The sequence below is a fragment of the Gallus gallus genome, chromosome 1 (genome assembly GCF_016699485.2).
Source record: "Gallus gallus isolate bGalGal1 chromosome 1, bGalGal1.mat.broiler.GRCg7b, whole genome shotgun sequence".
Classification (NCBI taxonomy): Eukaryota; Metazoa; Chordata; class Aves; order Galliformes; family Phasianidae; genus Gallus; species Gallus gallus.
The window spans coordinates 33,690,697-33,710,238 of record NC_052532.1 but is presented as its reverse complement, the minus strand read 5'-3'; the positions used below and the strand labels follow the sequence as shown (position 1 = coordinate 33,710,238).

The following is a 19,542-nucleotide window of genomic DNA, read 5'->3' as shown; positions in this document are numbered from 1 at the left end:
GTGTTTCGGTTCCTTATTTTTATCTTGTGTATAAATGGATTTTGTCCAGGATAAATGGGATTTAACCGCAAAATTAGCCTTGTGATGTACATGAAATTTTGAAGAGAGGACTCAATGATAGATTTGAAATTAATTTTGCACATGCTCTTATAGTAGCACTGAGGAAAAAGCATCTGAAGAGTTGAGAAAATTGTTGTGGTGAAATTCTGCAGGGATGTGAGAGTACTGGTGGCAGCTGCTAGGTGCACTTTGCTGGCTGCCGGCCGTGGAGTTGGTGTACGATCACAGCAGACCGCTCAGCAACCACTGTAGTCAGAACAAAACAAAACCAATTAAGAACCAATATCTGATGTGTTGAACCGGTTGGTGAATGGCCCCACAGTTCTCAGCGTTCCTTGGTCAAGGTTGTGAAGGATCTTAGATTCCACCCTTAGCACACTTGAAATGTACGCTCCATGACTGATAACAACCTCTTTAGTAATGTTCTTCCATTGCAATCAAAAGGCCATTGTTAGAAAAACGACTGCTTCAATGACCATTTTATTTCCCTGCAGGGCGGAGCTTGTCTAGGTGATTTGGCTGACCTGGAAAGAAATGCATTTAAATAAATGCATAGCACTTTTGAATGTTGTTTGGTCAGTGTTTATAGATGTCAGTGTGCACTACAGAACACATACACGGCAGATATGAAGCGGGGCACCAGGCATGGGATGCTGTAGGACATGGGTCCATGTCAGCTCTGGGTGCAGCAGCTGCCTGCCTGCTGCGATCTGTGCATGTGTACTCCTGTTCTGGCACTCCAACCTGGGCAAAATTAAAGTTTCTTTAATTTCATAGAGAAAGCAACATTCTTAACATAAGAACGGTACTTTCCTGCATCAATTGCTGGTTGGTGCTTGGTCTGGTCTCGGTTGATCCCCACGGATCAACACCATCTGAACCAAAGAAAGGCTCATCCCTCTGAGCAACGGGGACTTCATGGCTCTCCCATGCAGGGCCGTGCTCTGTGGGCCACAAGGCAACAAGCTCCACACCCTACCAAGGACACCGGGAACACTGCAGCAGGTTTCCAGCTCTTCCTGAGCCCCCCGGGGCTGAGAAGAGGTTCGTGCCACTCAGGATGGCTGTGCCTGGAGCTCCCTGCAACTTGAAACTGTTATTTTCAGAAGCAACCAGCGAGCTGAACGTACCACTTCCACCACTGCTCATCTTCTGCCCTGTTCATAGACATTTCTCAGCTCAACAATCCCCACTGCTTTGATAAGCACTGTAGGGTCAGCAGATCCCTTCCTCCTCCAAACCTCTGGGCTGCGCTGTGAAGGCAAGGCCTGCTCTCACCGCAAGGCCTGTGAGCAAACAGCAATGCGGCAACCAGGACTTCAGCATCAACTTAAACAAGGGAAGGGTACTCCTCGTGATTTCCCTTTTGTTTTAAAATAGGTTGAAAGCTGCCACAGAAGCCTCTCTCTGCGGCAGCTGACTGCTGGAATTAGGTTACGCTTCCTCTGGGCTATGCAGGGCCCCAAGTGAGGGACGACCTGTGCTGGCCCTTCCTGCAGCTCTGAGCCGGCTTTTGTGTGGCAGAGGACAAGAAATACCTAAAGTAGGTCACTGGGTGCCGGAATGCAGAGGCTGGCACTGCAGACTGATGGATGGGCCCACCAAGAATGTTCCTGTGGGTTTCCAGAACCCGTATGGAAAGTGGTGCTGTGGGCAGTGGCACAGGCCCAAGAAGCCCACAGCCCAAGATGGCTCCCGCAGCCCAGGATGGCTCCCCTCACTCACTTGGGTTTAAGCAAGCATTCAAAATGCTTTTTTTCCAAATGGCTTTTTCTCCTCCTTCAAACCACTGTAAGCCGGAGGGACTTTGGTGAGCGTACGGGGATGGTGTTCGTTAATTAGGGAGCATTCTGTCTGGGAACAAGTACTGCTTCAGGCCAGGATGGCGATCTGATGCAGGGTGGGTGTGGGTGGCAAGGGAATGCTGGTTATTCTCTCACAGGGAAGGTAAGGGTAAATGAGAAATCCACGCCAGACGGTATGGAGGTTGACCCATCAAAACTACACGCACAGACAGAACTATCTTCTTTATTATAAAGATACACTATGAGGAACAAACCTGAATGTATACTGAAGCTTGTAATGGTACATGCCAAAATGTACAGTACTATACATAAAAGTGCATTGTCACAACAGATTAACAGTGCATTTCTCTTCCAGAACCGTGAAGTATCCATGTTTTTGTTTGTTCTTCGAGAATGGAAGGAATGCAATGGGAATGCAGCCATACACGAACAGGGAAGGATGCAATGGAAATGCAACAGTACAAGAGCAAGGCTAAAGCTCCTCTAAAATTTAAAGGCACTTTCACATGTACATACTACAGATGTACATTGACACAAGTAGGTAACAGTCAACAAGCAGGAAGCTACCAGTACTGCAATTCATCAAACTTGACAGTAAAGGACAATACTGACTCGATTAGGTGTGCAGGAGTTACCCTTTAGTACGTCTGTAGTTGTAGCAGTCTTTCCTGTTACATATCCACTTACTATACTTTTAAGTATCTATAATTACCATCGAACTACACATTTAACTGTGTGAATGCACTAAGTGGATGCATTCACTAAATGCACTGTTTCTAATATTTTCTTTTGCTAAACAATTTCTAATATAAGCATTATGGAGTTCAGTACAGTTATTTAAACATACAAAATTCCCTATGCAATTTAAAGATACAGGTATCCATCTCAATTATGCCAGGTAGGTTATTTTAAGAACGCTAGACTACAACTGCATGTCAATGACAGCTGGAATTCCAGTTTGCTTCACTGTTTCTGGTAAACTGAGGAACCACTGGCACTTATCTCCTGGTCCCAAAGGAGCGTGCAGACCCCAGAGAGCAGCACTAACCAGGCTGGGGAGCCACCGCCTGCGCTGTGCTCTGGGGATCCGGACTTTGCTTCTCACTGGGACAGAGGACAGCCTGCAGTGGGGCTGATGATGGGTTTGCACATAGTGGGAGTGGTGGGAGAGCCCAGACAGGTGGGCTCTCCAACGCATTTAATGGGATGCTTTTCTCTGGGGCTTCGCGTTCTCTCTCTACAGAGTGTAAATCACAGCAGAAGTAAGTTGCTCCTAAATTACACCACCTCAGTAGCTGTCTGTATCAAAAGCTGTCACCACTCTTCCTCTCCCAGACTGAATTACGTGCAGTGAATGGGGCAACTTAGAGCTCTCCATTTGCGAGGTCTTAAAAAACGCATGGAAAGAGAGATCTCACTTAAAGCCTGTTCTACTCCCATAGCTGAACTACTACGGATTTTTTTTCCCCATCCTCTTCACTAGAACTTATTTTATGGGTTGGATGTTGGAAATCTTATTCACAGAAATCATATGATGGCTTACTGCTGCAATGTGCTGAGCAGCCGTACATTTACATCATGTGGAGCAAAGCTCAACAACAGAGTGCTAAGCGAAGCTGACAGTCTTCACTCACACAGAGGCATAAGAAAGGTACTGATTTCTGCCGTAAAAAGAAAAAACAAACAAGAGGGGAAAAAGTGGTCATGGAAAACCTGAGTCAGGTTGAATCCAGGTGGTATAACAGCTGCCTGTCCCGTGGGTGAGCCCAGCCCTGCATGGGGCAGCCCGCCTGCAGAGTACCCTTTGGGGCTGCAGTCAGCACAGCGGCACTGGGGCAGCTCAAACTCTGACTGCCGCAGCTCAAATCACATTTTTAATCGGCCACTGAGCAATAAAGTCAATGGGATACTTTGCTGAATGACTGCGTAGCTGATCCTTTTAACTGCCTACCAGCCTGCCAAATGGACCGACAGAGTCACATGCTTCCCAGAGCCTGGCTCGCCCAGCTAGCAACTTTAAATTAAGTTAGCTTTAGTGAAAAATGCAGTATCAGGGAATGAAGGTCTAGGGTGGTGGCGAGAGGAGTTTCTTGACACTATCCTGGAGATGCGTTAGCTGTGACCTGGAATGCCGCTTTTTATCAGTGAGAGCAGAGCAGTGTGATCTCCAGATCTATTCAGCACCTGTCCCAAAGTGAGACTGACAACAAGAAAGCTAAAAACTGGTGCCAACTGTGAGAGCTGTGGTGGCTTTTTTTCTTTGTGTGTGTCTTAAATAGGAACTGTGGCCTGAGATGACTTAGACATTCCACACAGACACTTAACCCTCACGTGCTGTATTTGAGCTCTTCCTAACTTGCTTCAGAATTGTTTTGGTGACCCGGAAATGAGAGGTTCCACCTCCCCGATACCCCCCTCCCTGCCCCTCACTTTTGTGCAGGATCTGTTATTACACAGTTACAGTAAGACTGTGAAGTACGGTACAACGTGGCAAGCTGTTTGTGATCCGTGTTGATTTTATTACAAACGGTGCAGCATCAAGTTTTCAAGTAAGTCTACGTTTGTTTTCTTTTAAAATGATGCACAATTGTCCAGTTTTTCTTTTAATTGAAACCATACAAAATACAAATGCCCATGTTAATGTAGCTACTCTCAGACAATACATTCAAAAACACTGAAAAACAAAGCCTCTCCAGTTATAAACATGAACAAATGACGTTATGGAGCCCTGACTTCTATCGTTAATCCATTTCTTTCCCTAGCATACTCCAGCCGGGCACTGTGGGTGGCTGAGCTTCTACATTGTGCAAGATTTGTCTGCTGGACCCTGGGAAGGAGGGGAAGGCCCTATGCTAGGGTTGGTTTTTGGAAGAACAATAGGTTTCGGCCTAAGAGCGGGAGGTTTCAGCTGCACTCCCATTCTAGGGGCCACCATGGGCTTGAAAGTACTCATGGTGTCACTGGAAGAACTAGTGCTACGGCGAATCTGAGGCTCAGAGCTCCGTAAAACCACGCTATGGAGAGGGCTCAGTGACTCTGTGGAGGTGGCGGGGGTGGGGCTGTTCTTCATCTGCTCCAAGGTGTCCAGCACGACGTCCGGGGCGTGCTTGGCGGAGCTCTGCCGCTCCAGCTCCCGCAGCTCATTCAGCGCCGTGTTCATGGTCTCCTCAATGTCCTGGGTCAGAGCACAGAAAGAATGGCACATCATTGGAGCTGCTACTGAACACACACAGCAGGAGGACCAGGGAGGGGTGGAAAACGCATGAATTAACTTACCAGCTATCCTCTCCTTAGTGAATATTAGAGTGCTAAAGCCAATTTGCACCGGATTTATTTGAAAGATGTTACAATTGACAAGACTGCAGTCTGGCTGAACACTGCAACATTTAACCTGCTTACGCGACATTAGGCAAAATCCATCTCAACTGCTACAAAAATCAATTAAGCCAAAACCTGGAAATAGTTTTATTAGGTGACAGTTAGGACAACGAACATTTGCTTCAGGGCATTTTTATGTAACTGAGAAGATTTCTGGCATCTTTGGGGTAACGCCAGATCTTTAGATTTTGTCCCACTTGTTGGCTTTTAGTTGGCTGCAACCCTCACCCCTCAGGTGCTCAGGATGGGTACTGCCTCACAGGGGCTACGAACCACGGTCGTCCTGCCTGTGTGTCTGTCAGCTCGTCTCTCCTGTTTCTCCAAGTTAAATTTTAAGCAGAAAAACTGCAACATATCACTGTTACATGAGCTTATCTTAGAAACTATTTGTTTTCTATTAGGCTTATCAGCACAAATACTGAAAGAAAGCAGCAGCACTGGTTTATTATTTCTCAGTGGTACTAGGATGGAACTGAGGTTAAATATCTAATGTTCCTTGCTTACTCACAAGAACTTTCATGTAGGTTAAGCAAAGTTCAGGTTCTTTCACAGCCAAATTATCACTAGTCTAGGCATGAAAAATGACAGCTTGAGCCAAACAGCACTATGTGTGGCTCAAGAAAAGTAAATAAACAACTCAGTGTAAAACAAAACAGTAACAACATTTAGATTTTCTAACTCTCTAGCAGTGGTTCTGCTGTCTGACCCAACCCTGACGGTCCCTTGTGTTCCTTGTTGGAAGCTGAGTTTGAAAGCAAGCATTGTCAGTACATGAAATCTTAAAACATGAGTGCCAGTGTTATTGGAAAATACTTCTGCAATCATACCGTGCCCTCAGGGTGCCCCCAGTAATCATGTTATACTACCCAGACAAAACCTGAGTTTTGAAGACAGAAGTATTAATTTGTTCAAGAGCTCTCTGTTACCAGATTTGCACAATCACAGAATCAAAGAATGGTTTGGGTTGGAAAGGACTTCTAAGATCACCTAGTTCCAAACCCCTGCTATAGGGTGGGACACTTCCCTCTAAACCAGGCTGCTCAAAGCCCCATCCAGCCTAGCCCTGAATGCTTCCAGGGGGAGGCATCCACAGTCTCGCTGGGCAACCTGTCCCAGTGTCTCACCATCCTCACCATAAAGCATTTCCTCCTACTTCCACGATGACCAATGTGATCCAAGCACCCAACAGGTGCTTCCTGTTCCACCCTTCTTATCACTTCACTGATAGGAATGAGACTGTTTAAGGGGTTCTCAAGGGGACCATATGGCCCAGGATTTACAACGGGGCAACTTCTTGCATTTTATGTTCTAGGGAACAACTATAAGCACCAAATAATTGTACTGTACCAAGCACACATGACCTATATGAAAGCTAAATACAATTTACACTTCACAAGACTCCAGAATGTAAATCTATGCTTTGAATGGCAAAGGCCGCTACTAGCCAGTCAAAGCACTTTTCTGCGTACCATAATACTCAGAAATAATTGAACACTAATTACATGCATGTTAGATTAGGCTTGCTTTCATCAGAGCACAGAGACTTACGTAACCATTGCAATCATTTATTATCCTAGCAGAGCATGTGGCAGAGGCAATTTCGTTATGGTATAACAGGAAATTATTTCTTTTTATTGCTTCTGTAACATCTATTCCCCTTGTGCTTCTCCATCCAGGATCTCTTAATGCGCTTTCCTTCACATGCACTGTTTAGAAAGCTAAGTAGGATATTCTCCTGCACACTCACACCAGTGTACCCCCCCAAGCTATGCTGTTCACTGAGATTTGCCCCTATTAAAAGCAGAGAGAGTGGGGAAAAAAAGGCACAAACCTGAGCTATTGACTCGGGGTCCAGTGGCTTATGATCATTGAAACCTGTGTACTGACCAGACGATGTAGATCTTCTGATTGGAGGGCTATCAATCTTCTTCAGAGAATCATGCCTACTGATGTTGGTGAGACTGCCATGCCCAGGCCTACGTCTCCTTTCAGGGCTGTCTGCATTGAGGTTGCGGTTTTGAAGGAGGGTTCTGGGACTGCAGTGAGTTGCCAGGTTGGGGGATCCCAGATCCACGGATGAATTGGAGAGAGGGTGAGGGGGGTGTACTGGGCAGTGACCATCACTGCTTCTGCCGGGGCGTCTTAGAGGAGGTGGAGGTTCTGATCTCTTTCTTTGCCTGTATGAATGAAGAAGCAGTCACAGTACGAGCTGTAATGATCCACCATAAACATGCCAAGAATTGGTATATTACCTGAGCTGTGAGCAGTACTAGTGAAAACCTGTTATGCTCAAACTTACCTTCCTAAATACACGTCAGAATGACGATCTGTGGGAGAATTCATGTCCTTTGATGATGACTTGTCCTCAGTTATAGGTCCACTGCTGGCCTCACTGTCTGCTTTTTGGCTCAGTGTATCAGAGAAAGTATCATCCCTGAGCAGAACACACGTAGTGAGATCAGAGGGCAGAGAATCAGGTGTGACAGAGAGCATCTTGGCACTCCCAGGTGTTAATCCCCTTTAAGGAATTCCAAGCATGTTATAGTGCACTGCAGCCTCTCTGAGTCTCCAAAAATCACTTATAATCCTTCTGATTACTGAGCTCTTTCTGTTTGTATGTAACCTTTCCGTAAACAACAACTTTGTCATCCTTGGCAATGCACATGCTTAATACTGTAAAACAAGAGCTCAGGGCTGCTCTTCTCCACCCCCTGCTATTCTGAAGTTAACTATTAGCAACTGCTAGAAAGAGATGGGCAGATTAAAACAGGTGCAGTAGCACTTACCTCTTAATGAACTGTGAACACATCTACAAAGTTGCTTAGCCAAGCAGTGGCTTTTGATTAAGAGACACCAATTTGAGGTAATAGAGACAGAGGGATGCTGCTTAGAAGGCAAATGTTTAACCTATCTGAGCCTTCAAAGCACTGTCTCATTTGGAAATTACTTGTTAATTGCTTTAATATGCTTCTACACCCCACCAAGAGCCCTGTTGCACGAGATGCTGCTTACATATCTTGCACCACTATGTACTGGTGAGGGACAAGGCCATCGATTCCATTGTGCCTTCCTTCCCACCAATCTTCAGATGCTCGATGATACAGGAGAAGGGAAGCTCCTTTTTTGAAAGAGAGTTCTCGTGCAGATCTTCCAATGTAGTCAAACTTGGCTATAGCTTCTATGGGCTCACATTCTGGATAGGGAGGGAAAAAGAGTGGTTATCAGATTCCATAGAGGCCTATCTGTGCGTTTTGGCTTCATCAAACCCACTTACTGCATTTTCTTCATGCTCACTCTTACTGAGCGGAGCTGACAGAGATCAGCGGAGCTAAGGCGGACTTCAAGCAGTCAGTGTAACACGTCCCTTACAAAGAAATACAATCTGTGCCCAAAGCATGAAACACCTGGGTTGCTTTGGAAGCTGCAGGAAATGTAACAGCAGACTCCAATGGCACAACAGCTGCTGGCAGGGAGGGCTCAACCTACAGAGGAAGGGCGCTTTCATGGCCGGGTGTGGGATGGAGGCAATGCAATGAGGACCTCTGAATGTAAGATGAACAAACTAAATAATTGGAGATCTGAGGAAGCAGTGTGATAAAGACAATGAGAATGCCTGAAGAAAATCCTGCAAAATATCATTTTAAAAATTAATACGCTGTTGGTTTGAATAACTCAAAGTAGGATCACTGAAATAACCATCTTTTTTATACAATCAGAGTGATATTTAGGTGGAAATTAACATCTGGGCTAACGACTAGCATAGCAACTTTCTGTCTGGTGCAAATTAAAATCACCGAGGCAGTAATTCCCCAGAGGGCCAGGCATGTAATAAAAGCCACTGTCCCTTTATGACAACATTTTGTACATTTTAAAATTAACTTCATCCTGCAGTAAGCGAACATAATGACTGTACCTTTATTGAGGCCACAGTTTGCAGCAATTTGTTTTAATGACTTGCCCAGCCCACAGAAGGCTGTCTGGTGCTTTGCTGTTTGTGTGGCCGCGCTGTGGCAAACTGCAGGGTGCTCAGCTTGGTCAGAGCTGTAACACCAGAAACTTTCCTGAGGTGGCATACAGGGGCATGGGGAAATAACAACACAGAAGTAGTGCAAACTAGAAGAAATCAATTACATAAATGCAACTAAGAACTTGGCAGTAACAGGGTTAATTCTTCAAAACACACCACTGCTGGATAGCTTGCTGACAGGCATTCCCAGGGGTGCTGAGAGTTTTTAAGTAAAGAGAGAGTAAAGGGGGCATAAATGGAAACAATCTGGGAAATCTTGAAAAATGTAATGCTGGTGTGTATATTAGTGATGTATTCTAACACACAATCTTGTTTTTATTTCTAGATATTCTACCTACAGTATCTCTCTAACATGAAGTACAGATGTGACAGAGCAGGTACAGGCATTACTACCATGGGAAGAGAGAGTAAGCTAAATGTGCCTGTTTATCTTGCATCTTGTTTTAAGAAAGCAATATTAAACTGAATTGCAATAACCTAACACTGATAGCAGGAAACTGCAGGAGGAAACTCAGCACTGGTGAGGCCGCACCTCAAGTACTGTGTTCAGTTTTGGGCCCCTCACTAGAAGAAAGACATCGAGGCCCTGGAGCGTGTCCAGAGAAGGGCAACGAAACTGGTGAGGGGTCTGGAGCACAAATCTTATGAGGAGTGGCTGAGGGAGCTGGGATTGTTCAGTCTGGAGAAGCGGAGGCTCAGGGGAGACCTCATTGCACTCTACAGCTTCCTGAAGGGAGGCTTTGATGAGGAGGGGTTTGGCCTCTTCTCCCCGGCAACAAACAGGACCTGAGGAAATGGCTGCAAGTTTATCAGAAGAGGTTTAGATTAGACATAAGGAAAAACTTTTTCTCTCAGGGAGTGGTCAGGCACTGGAATGGCCTGCCCAGGGAGGTGGTGGAGTCCCCATCCCTGGCAGTGTTCAAGAGGTGTCTGGATGAGGAACTACAAGATACAGTTTAGTGGCTTGTGGAAGCAATGGTAATGAGAGGATGGTTAGACTAGATGATCTTGTAGGTCCTTTCCACTCTTGTGATTCTATGATTCTATGAAACACAGTCTTCACAAGTCATATGTGTTTCTTGTGCAACTCATTACACAAAGATATTATTGAACTCAGGTAGAATTCAAAAGGACAAGATCGCATGGACACGACTGAGCCTACAAGCATGCCAGGAGCTATGGAAGAATGGGTGAGGAACTCAGAAGCAGAAGCACCCAGGTTTCAGAGAGTCACTTGCTCACTAATGGGCAATACTTCGAAATGCTAGAAAAACAAAACAACAAAAAAGACCCAACACTCCCCACCAAGACAAAATAAAACAAAAAAGCCCACAATTTTTCCAGCAAATAATAAGATCTCATGTTGCCCAGACATATTTTTCTCTGACATTCTCTGACGTGAACTGATAAGGGTCACAGATACTGGACTGACTGATAAACCCCTAAGTTGATTCGTTATGGGATTTCCTGTTTCTTTGCTACTTTCAACAGATCGTATAGTATCCCACACTTGAGTGTACAGGTCTAAATGTCTTTCTATTTACAATGAATGGACTGAACTCGAATTAGGTAGATCTCCCTTAGTGGAATTATGCTAATGTAAGTGCAGCACATGATGGGAATCTGTCTTCTGGATCTCCATTGCCTGCACCTCACTACAGACAGATGTATTTTCATACAATCTTTTGAGTCAGAAAAAAAACCCTGGAGGCCATCTAGACCAACTCCCTGCAATGAACAGGGACACCTACAGCTCTATCAGGTTGCTCAGAGCCCCCGCAGCCTGACCTTGAGTGTCTCCAGGGACGGGGCATCCACCACCTCTCTGCACAACCTGTTCCAGTGCCTCAGCAGAGTCATCTCACTAGAAACAGGTGCATGAACTGGTAACAGATGTGACTTTCGAGACATTTGATAGATTTCAGAAACAAATCCTGCTTCTTCATGGAGGAAAGGCCAGTAAATCTCACAGTTTTATTAATAGAACAAAAAAATACATTCAGACGAGTTTTACTGTTTTGAAAGGGGTACTTTCCTTGCTTGAATATTCCTGTTACATGGATGGAACTTTCCTGCAGCCAACAGCACTCAGGTTTTATTTTTTAAACAGCAATTAATGTTAGCAATTCACATAGGTCAAACTCTGATCTTTAAAACCAAAGTACATGACAGTTACTCTTAGAAATAAATGCATGTTGAGAAGCTAAGCCATTTAATACCAAGGTTACCGACTGGCAGACAAATATTTTTCAAAGAAAGCAAAGGCAATGAAAGCTGAATTTGGGATCTGTATTTCAAACTCTGCGTGGTACTGAACCGCAGTGTCTAACAGTAAAATTGACAGCTTGGGGGGAAATGTAATTGCACTGCTCTGTCAATACCTGGGGGCATTTGCCTTCAGCAGCAAGGAGCATTTGGTGACATATATGATCTCACCAGCAATCATCTCCAGTGATTCAGGCAAAGATGAGGAAGTGAAAAATTAGGACAAACCGAAGTACTGTGGGAAAAGCTTTAGGGACTTTATTACAGTCAGCTTTGTTCTCACTTCCTGATGATCCCGAGTTCTGTTATGATTACTGCCACCATTCGATGGCACGTTATGTTGTAGTGTGATCAGAAGTGAAGGTCAGATGGACAGTAAGCAGAGCTGTCCAAACCCAGAAGCTCTCCAGGGGAGAGCAGAAGCAGCATAGGACACATAAGTGCTAATTTTAACTTTGCAATCTCAGTTCCACATGTAGTATTGGCCTCCCTGCAGTGGTGAAGCATCAGGGTGGCACCAGGCTGCCCTCTGCACCTCGGGGCATGAGGAGCTAAGGCTGAGAGGGACAATGACTCCCTGCACTTTTCAGGGGGGTTGCTGTTGCTGTACACATCCTCAGTTACCCCGGGGGTACCCTGCCTCTTGGGAATACACTGTGTCCTGACATCCTCTGGGAAGAAGCTATCTCTTATCTCCTGATCTGTTCCACCTCTTCTGCAGCCCATCACAGAAAAGCAACTTTGCAGTTGCAAAGTCTTGTCCTCAGAACAGCAGTGCTCTGACCGGAGAGCAACAAAAGCAAAGAAATGTTGCATGCTGTTGGTAGGACAGGTTTGAACAGAATGAAACACCGGAAAGTAATAGAAGCATTACATGTTGGGGACACAACAATAACTTAGAGCCTTCCACGTCCCTTTAACTTTTGTCTCCAGCAGAACTACTGTTGCTTTCTACAACAAACTACCATCTCGGTTCTTATCCTACGTTTATGAGATATCTATGAACAGCATGACATTGTATGCATGTTTTCCCAGGAGAAATAACCCATCTGTTTGACTTCCTCAGGAAATTCTCATTTACTTCCTTTGAAAACAAATCTAGTCATGTCATTCCATACGCCCCAACAGGAATACAAAAAATCCAGCAAATTAAAGGTAAAAGAAGTATTCTAAAGACTGCTGGAGCAAAACACAAACAACATCCTTCACTGTTTGAATCTTTACTGCAGAGGCACTTTCAGGTAAATGCTCTGCTGCAAAATTACAGATGGATTTTTCACTGTCTACGCGTAAGTACAAATATGCCAAACTTCACCAATTAGATTTCATTTCCGGATTTAGGAGGAGAGGGAAAGGTATGTGTTGTCCTTAATAGGGATACTTCACCCACATTCACAAAAACCCAGAAATGCTACAGTAAAATGCATCACCTTCTCCTTTGCTTTTCCCTTTCCTGTGATCAACAGAAATAAACAGAAGAATGGCCTTGGAAGAAAAATGACTACTTATATGCTTAAAACTAAGCAGTTATGAAGTATTTATATGCTTGGTTATGAGTTGCAGCCATCTTTCCCCCAAGCCCCCACATGTTACCTCTGTAGATGTATTACATGTTTTTAATTTTTAAAAAGTCTGGTTGTTTTGTAAATTGCAATTAAACACTCCTAGTGCTGCTGAACTAGCAAATACAGATGGGTTTGTTCTACTAAGAGCACAGACTTTCACATGCAGTTCAAGTTTATACAGCAAGCAATTCTTAAAGCAACAATAACAGAAAAATAAAATCCTTTAGCTTTTGGTCATAGCCTCTGGATTATGTTTCAATAACCCTGTAATTCCTATAAGGTTGGCTCCTTGGTCTTGGGTACGTACAGAACATTTCAGCATAAACCTAATCAGACTTTCAGCACTGATGGAAATTTACAGAATTTGCTTCTTTCATCTCCCAACAGGGTGAGTACCACCTGTCTGATCAATACAACAACGCCACCCCTCCCCTTGTCCACACACCAGTGGCAGTGACAAATCCAGTCTATAAGCAACGAATCAGTCACACTCAACCCTCCCAAATACTCCAGACTCTTTAGGTCCACCACGGGTCGATCAGTGGCCCTCCTGAGATTCGATATGCAAACTGCACAGTTCTCACCTATTCTCACATTTGGTACAAAGAACGTTTAATAAAAAGATTTGTCCAAAGGAATATGTAAATATGCATGTTGGAATAAATGCGAGATGGTAAATGCACTTAATTTAATGCCTGTAGCCTACATTAGAAAAATGAGCTATTATAACTGCAAGCTCCTATCCATGGAAACAAAGGAGTTAAAGCTTGCAGGCAGTGAGAACTGAAGGCCAACGGGGTTTTGTGTGCAACCCAGAGGCTTGCTAATCTTTGTCTTTGCAACACTATTTTGCCACATTAGAAATATTTTTGTGCTAACAATCATTTTGCTGTAAGCACAGAAGTCTGCTTCCTTTCAGTACTGAATGGATTAAAAAGGTGCGATGGGACAGCTAATTGCTGGCCCATCTGGTGAACAAAAAACCACACATATCCAGCAGCTCAATCTCTCTGTTCTGTTGACAGCTCTTTTCTTCAGGGTTTCTTTCCATCAAGGCCACAATTGTAACACAAGTAGCAACAGAACAGTAATGTAAAATTGATTCTAGGACAAATGGTGAGGTAGAGCCCACAATTACTGAGCCCCAGGTGACACACTACATGTTTTCATAGCCTGAATAGGCACATTCTTACTCCTCTAAGCACGGTTTTGAGGTAACCACCTTCATCTGCTGATGAAAAACTGCGCTTCTCTTCCCTGCCCACTTAATACTCTCTCTCATTTTGGCCACAGGCACCCACAGTTGGCCCTTACATACTGCACTGGTGCACTGCCTGCATTTCCCTACTTACTTCATTTATGCTCTAAATGAGAGGCAGATGGCATTCTTCAGCTTCTGATCTGGCTTGATACCTCCAGTACAAGGACATATCCTAAAGTATGGCTACGCTGACTTGGAAAGATAAGGTGTATTTATGAGTTTGTTCACATCATTTAATGGCTGTACTGTATAAGGAAGGTGCTTTTAGCTCTACAGAGGTGGTCAAGATGATTGCATGTACAGGCTCTCTCATAGAACTGTCAACATTCCCTACAGTGGGTGTAGGCATGGGTATAAACCCAGGCACAAAAAGAAGAGACTTCTATTCTCCTTTCACTTTTTCTACCCCTATGTGATGCTTATCCATTCAAGTGTGCTTCCTCTCCAAACAGGTGCATTGATAAGACTCTGCCTCCCTCTCCTCACCCCAGCCAAGGGGAAGAGACAGGCAATCTGACACACGCAGCTTGTCTGCATGACAAAGCAGACAGGCACAGCTACTTCAACAACTGCCTGCATGTTTTGTGTGCATTAGGACCAATGTAGTTAAGTTTCCTGTAGGAAACTCTTACTGTTTCCCTTCTCTATGGCAGTTTTCCCAGCTCCTATCTAACATCCCTTACAAATTACTTTTTAAAAAAAGAAATAATTTCCTTTCCTGCTGTAGCTCCCTTCCTCCTCTCCCTCTCCCCTCTTTTCCTCTTCCTCCTTCCATGCATCCTCTAAGATGGTCAAGAGGAACCTTTTGTTTGCACTGGCTATAAGTGCAGGTGTGCTTGTTGCTCTGAGTTGCCTGCTGGACAGATCTGCAGTGAATTCACACTGCAGCTCTTCTCTACAGGAAGCAGTATTTTAACCCTTCTCTTCTAACTGGCTACTTAATGATTTTGACACCTCCTTTGGTCTGCTACAATTGCTTGTTAACCAGACAGAAGTTTATGGGAGGGATGGTTCAATTGAAGTATGTCACAGTCTAACAGATCTTTATTACTTATGGAATCTAGTTAAAAAGAACTCATATAACAAAGATGCACCAAATTTTTCATGGATTACCAATGACATCTGAAACTTTCATAGTGTCTATGATCATTTTTGTGAATAACTTGTTCAGAAGTTTTACTTGGAGTGGAGTAAATACATATTTTTCAGTAGTTAGAAGTCTCATAGATGGCAGCAGCTTTTACACCTATATCAAAACAGAGTATTTTGAATGACAAATAACCCTTAGATAAAATATTTGAAGACATACTTCTGCTAAGTTCAACTTTTGCAGACAAAAGACAAAGAATCACAAAACATGTTACGTTATATCAGAAATAGTATAAGAGTATTTGCTGACTGAAATAGTTTCTCTCCTGCCCTTCCTGTGACTGCTGGGCAAACCAGAAGAGGACAAGGAAACAGCTGGCCAAACACAGATCAGAGTGAAAAAGAACACAAACAAAAACTAAAAATGCTGGCTTTGCTATAGCACACCAGGACTGAAAATCTCTTCTTTCAAATGAGACACAATTAGGAAAGGAAGAAGGTTGCCTGTGTGAGAAACCTGTGAAATTTACTCCTATCAAAGAAACAATAACAAAATGGGCGTACCGTCTTCACTGGTATGGGGCTCTGTACTGGCATCCTGGTCCACTTCCTCTAATGTACCATGTTCACTGTACGGGCTGTCACTGAAAGGAAACGAAAGGTCAAGCAGAGAGAGAAACTAGACCATGAAAAGGATGCCTCAGCGAGCATTCAACTCCAGTCTCTCTCCCCTGCAGTCCACTGGGGGTAACTGACATCTTCCACACATATCAATGATATGACACTCCCACGCAATTACTTGCAAGTATTCTTATAATGTTATAAAGTAATGTGCAACACAAATTGCATGGCATGCTATGAATACACAATTACAGAAGAAGTCTACAAACCTCTCATTCAGACAACACCTTCAGTTATTAAGAATCTGTTAATTCTTTCACTTATGAAAAGTGTGCGAGACTAAGAGAGGAAAGGAGCAGGGGGAAGGCATCATGAAACAAAATTTGTTAGAATTGGTTCACCTCCCTTCTGAACTAATGGTTCTCAGCCAGTCAGCTACTATCCTATCTGACTGCGGACTCTGCTCAGTACACTGTGAATTCTGCTATCAACTGGCTGAGCACAGGGCTAGCATCTTCCATAAAACATTGGAGGGAAGCTCATCATAACTGTCTCTGCTTCATGTGTTTTACAGCTAAAACTTTCCTATATGAACCTAAATTATATCCTCATTTATCTCCATACTTCTTCGAAAGTCATTCTTTATCACAGGAGTTATCCAGACAACCAGCCTAATGATTTTATTAAGGAGATAGAAGGATAGTGTTCTGACTTACCAGTAGTCATCTCCAGCCATGCATTTTTCATACACTGGGCCATCAAGTTCCTTAGCATCTGGAAAAATAGCCTCATGATGGATGATGATAGTTTTGATTATCTCATTCACGTGTGCCTGACAGGACACCTGATCTTGTATGTCTGGAACAGGCATCAGGGTTGGCCCAAAACAAATGGCCAGATTGTATGGATCCATCATGTTTTCATCACTGTACTGTGAAAGGCTGTAATAAAAGAAAAATCAAGAAAAAATGACCTTTCTACTGTAACTAACCTTATTTGGGAAACTGGAGAAACTTAATTTTCCAACCCCATGTAGAGATTTCCTGTTCTCTGACACAATTCTACATAACACAACGAAACAAAAAGGGAATTTCTTCAATAGTTTACATACATTACAGAGTGAGTATGTAGCACATACATGTACATTTATGCACGTGTTCTTAAAGTGTTATATATAGTATACACTGACCTAATGGGCTAATGTAAAATGCATTGACTGCTGCTGCATCCATCTCATCAGTGTTTATCCCTGGAAGCCCAAGTGGACTGCATCCTAAGTGGGTATTACAGGCATATAATTTCTCATCTGACCTTGATGCATGTCTCCCATCAACCTGCTAAGTAACTTAAGCAGACCGAACTGTCTTATGGAGGTAACTGAATTCCGTGATCTTGCAAAGACCCTTCTGACTTCTAGTTTTTGTTTTTACTACACAACACTTGCGTTGTGCTCAGAAACTCCCACAGAAGTTTTATTTCAGAAGCAACTAAAGAAAAGGCTTAGATGACTCTTATTAATCAACTTTTGCCAGCTCTTCTTTCCTATAGAAAACTAAACATGACTAGTCTTCAGTTTTTATTTTGAATGACAAGTTGCTCTTTATTCCCTTATTCAAAAGCACCAAAATTTCTAGTGGACATTCTAGCTTTTGAGTGGTTCTGTGCAGGATCAGTTAAAAAGAATTGTGCCGAGACATCCTTTGCCTTAGTGTTGTTCTGTACTCTGAAGCAGCATATGCACTGGTACGTCTGGTTGTATTTATATACAGGAGTATATTCCCTTTAGAAAGGGAATTTTATATCATAGAATGGCCCGGGTTGAAAAGGACCACAATGATCATTGAGTTTCAACCCCCCTGCTATGTGCAGGGTCTCCAACCACCACACCAGGCTGCCCAGAGCCACATCCAGCCTGGAATTTTATGAGTGTTTGCCATGTACAAACAATACAAACTGATGAGACAAACCTTAAAATGTCTGCCTTCATAACTACTTTGTAAAATTAATCGTGGTCTCCCTGTTTATGTCATAATGTTTTCATATCTTGTGCACTGAATGAAGATATTGTTCTACTGATACTGTGAGATGATTCAGCCTTTGTAAGTGTACAAGATGACTGCACAAAAAACACAGCAATCATGGTTGTGAAATATGGCAAGTTCTGCTGGTGACTGGTATCACTCCACACTCTTCTGGATTCATTACTGGAGCTGATACTGTTCAACGTCTTCATGAACGACCCAGGCAGTGGGATGGAGTGCACACTCAGCCAACCTGCAGATGATGCCACACTGTGGGGAGCAGGAGATACACTGAAGGGTAGGGTTGCTATTTAGAAGGACCTTGACAAAATGGAGGGATGCATTAACATGGACTTTATCAAGTTAAAGCAAGGATGAATGCAAGATCCTGCCCCTGTCTTGGAATGTACTGTTATAGTCTGGAGCTAACTGCTGCGTGGAAAACACTAGGGCCTTGATGGACAAGAAGCTGGTTGTGATTCAGCAGTGTGTTCTCTGGTGATGAAGGCTAGTTGCATACATAGCTGTATTAGGAAACGCAAAATCAGCAGATGAAGGAATTCATTATTCTACTCCACTCAGCACTCATGATGCCATACTGGGCATGAGGAACTAAGTCTAGTTTTGAGAGACTGATGAACTGGTGCGAGTCCAATGAGATGGTTAGAGAGCTTGAGCATAAAGGGTACAAAGCGACGTGGAGAGAACTGGGTTTGTTTAACCTTAAGAAGAGAAGACTAAAGGGAAACACAGCTGAATTCTTGTACCTTCAAAATCACAAGTGTGAGAGAGTCAGACTCTTTTTGGAAGTACACGCCAAAGGGATGAGAGGCAACAGGTACAAGGCATGGCAAGAGACACTCCAGCTGAGAGCAGGAAGAGTATTGTTCATTGTGTGGCTGACCAAACATTGGGTCAGATTACCTGGGGAGGCTGTGGATTTCCTGTCCTCTGAAATACCTGACTGGATATGACCTTGGGTAACTTGATCTACCTTTAGAAGCTTTGAGCAGGAGGTCAGACCAGGTGACCTCTAGCTGTGAGATCTGATGACTTCTTGGCCATATGAACATATACAAAAAGCAGAAGTGGACTTGCAGAAAGTCAAACTATGGGAATGTTTTTTCTGTAGCTGCAACAAGAGCATTCTGAAGGCAGTAAGAGATTTAGCCTTCTTTCTGAATTGCATTCCTGTGTAGGGATCACAGATTTAGCTAACATGACCATGTATCAAGTACAACCTTGTATAACTCTGGTCAGTCTATATGTCTATTCAGAGGAGAAGCTGCAACATAAGCATCTGAGATATTTATGCCGTGTCACTATTGAGTGATGAATTCATGCCTTCAATGAATTGCTGCTTTCACAAAACTTTGGATCTCTGCCTCTCTTTTAAATATTACCTGAAAGTGGTTCATGAATTACTAGAAGAAAGGAAACAGGAACAGCT

At 43.6% G+C, this 19,542-nt stretch overlaps 1 protein-coding gene across 4 annotated transcripts in view; it reads right to left on the bottom strand.

The window, feature by feature from the left end:
• Positions 1-2,072: 2,072 nt before the first annotated feature.
• SRGAP1 (SLIT-ROBO Rho GTPase activating protein 1) overlaps positions 2,073-19,542 on the bottom strand; it is a 140,277-nt gene continuing 122,807 nt past the window's right edge. For all 4 annotated transcript variants that reach the window (XM_046938079.1, XM_015281504.4, NM_001080101.2 and 1 more), the window contains 6 exons: positions 16,788-17,012; positions 16,015-16,094; positions 8,256-8,436; positions 7,543-7,677; positions 7,075-7,420; positions 2,073-5,040 (listed from right to left, as the gene is read on the bottom strand). In XM_046938079.1, the coding sequence (XP_046794035.1) occupies positions 4,663-5,040; positions 7,075-7,420; positions 7,543-7,677; positions 8,256-8,436; positions 16,015-16,094; positions 16,788-17,012 (1,345 nt within the window). In that variant the 3' untranslated portion in view covers positions 2,073-4,662. The remainder of the gene's footprint in view (positions 5,041-7,074; positions 7,421-7,542; positions 7,678-8,255; positions 8,437-16,014; positions 16,095-16,787; positions 17,013-19,542) is intronic.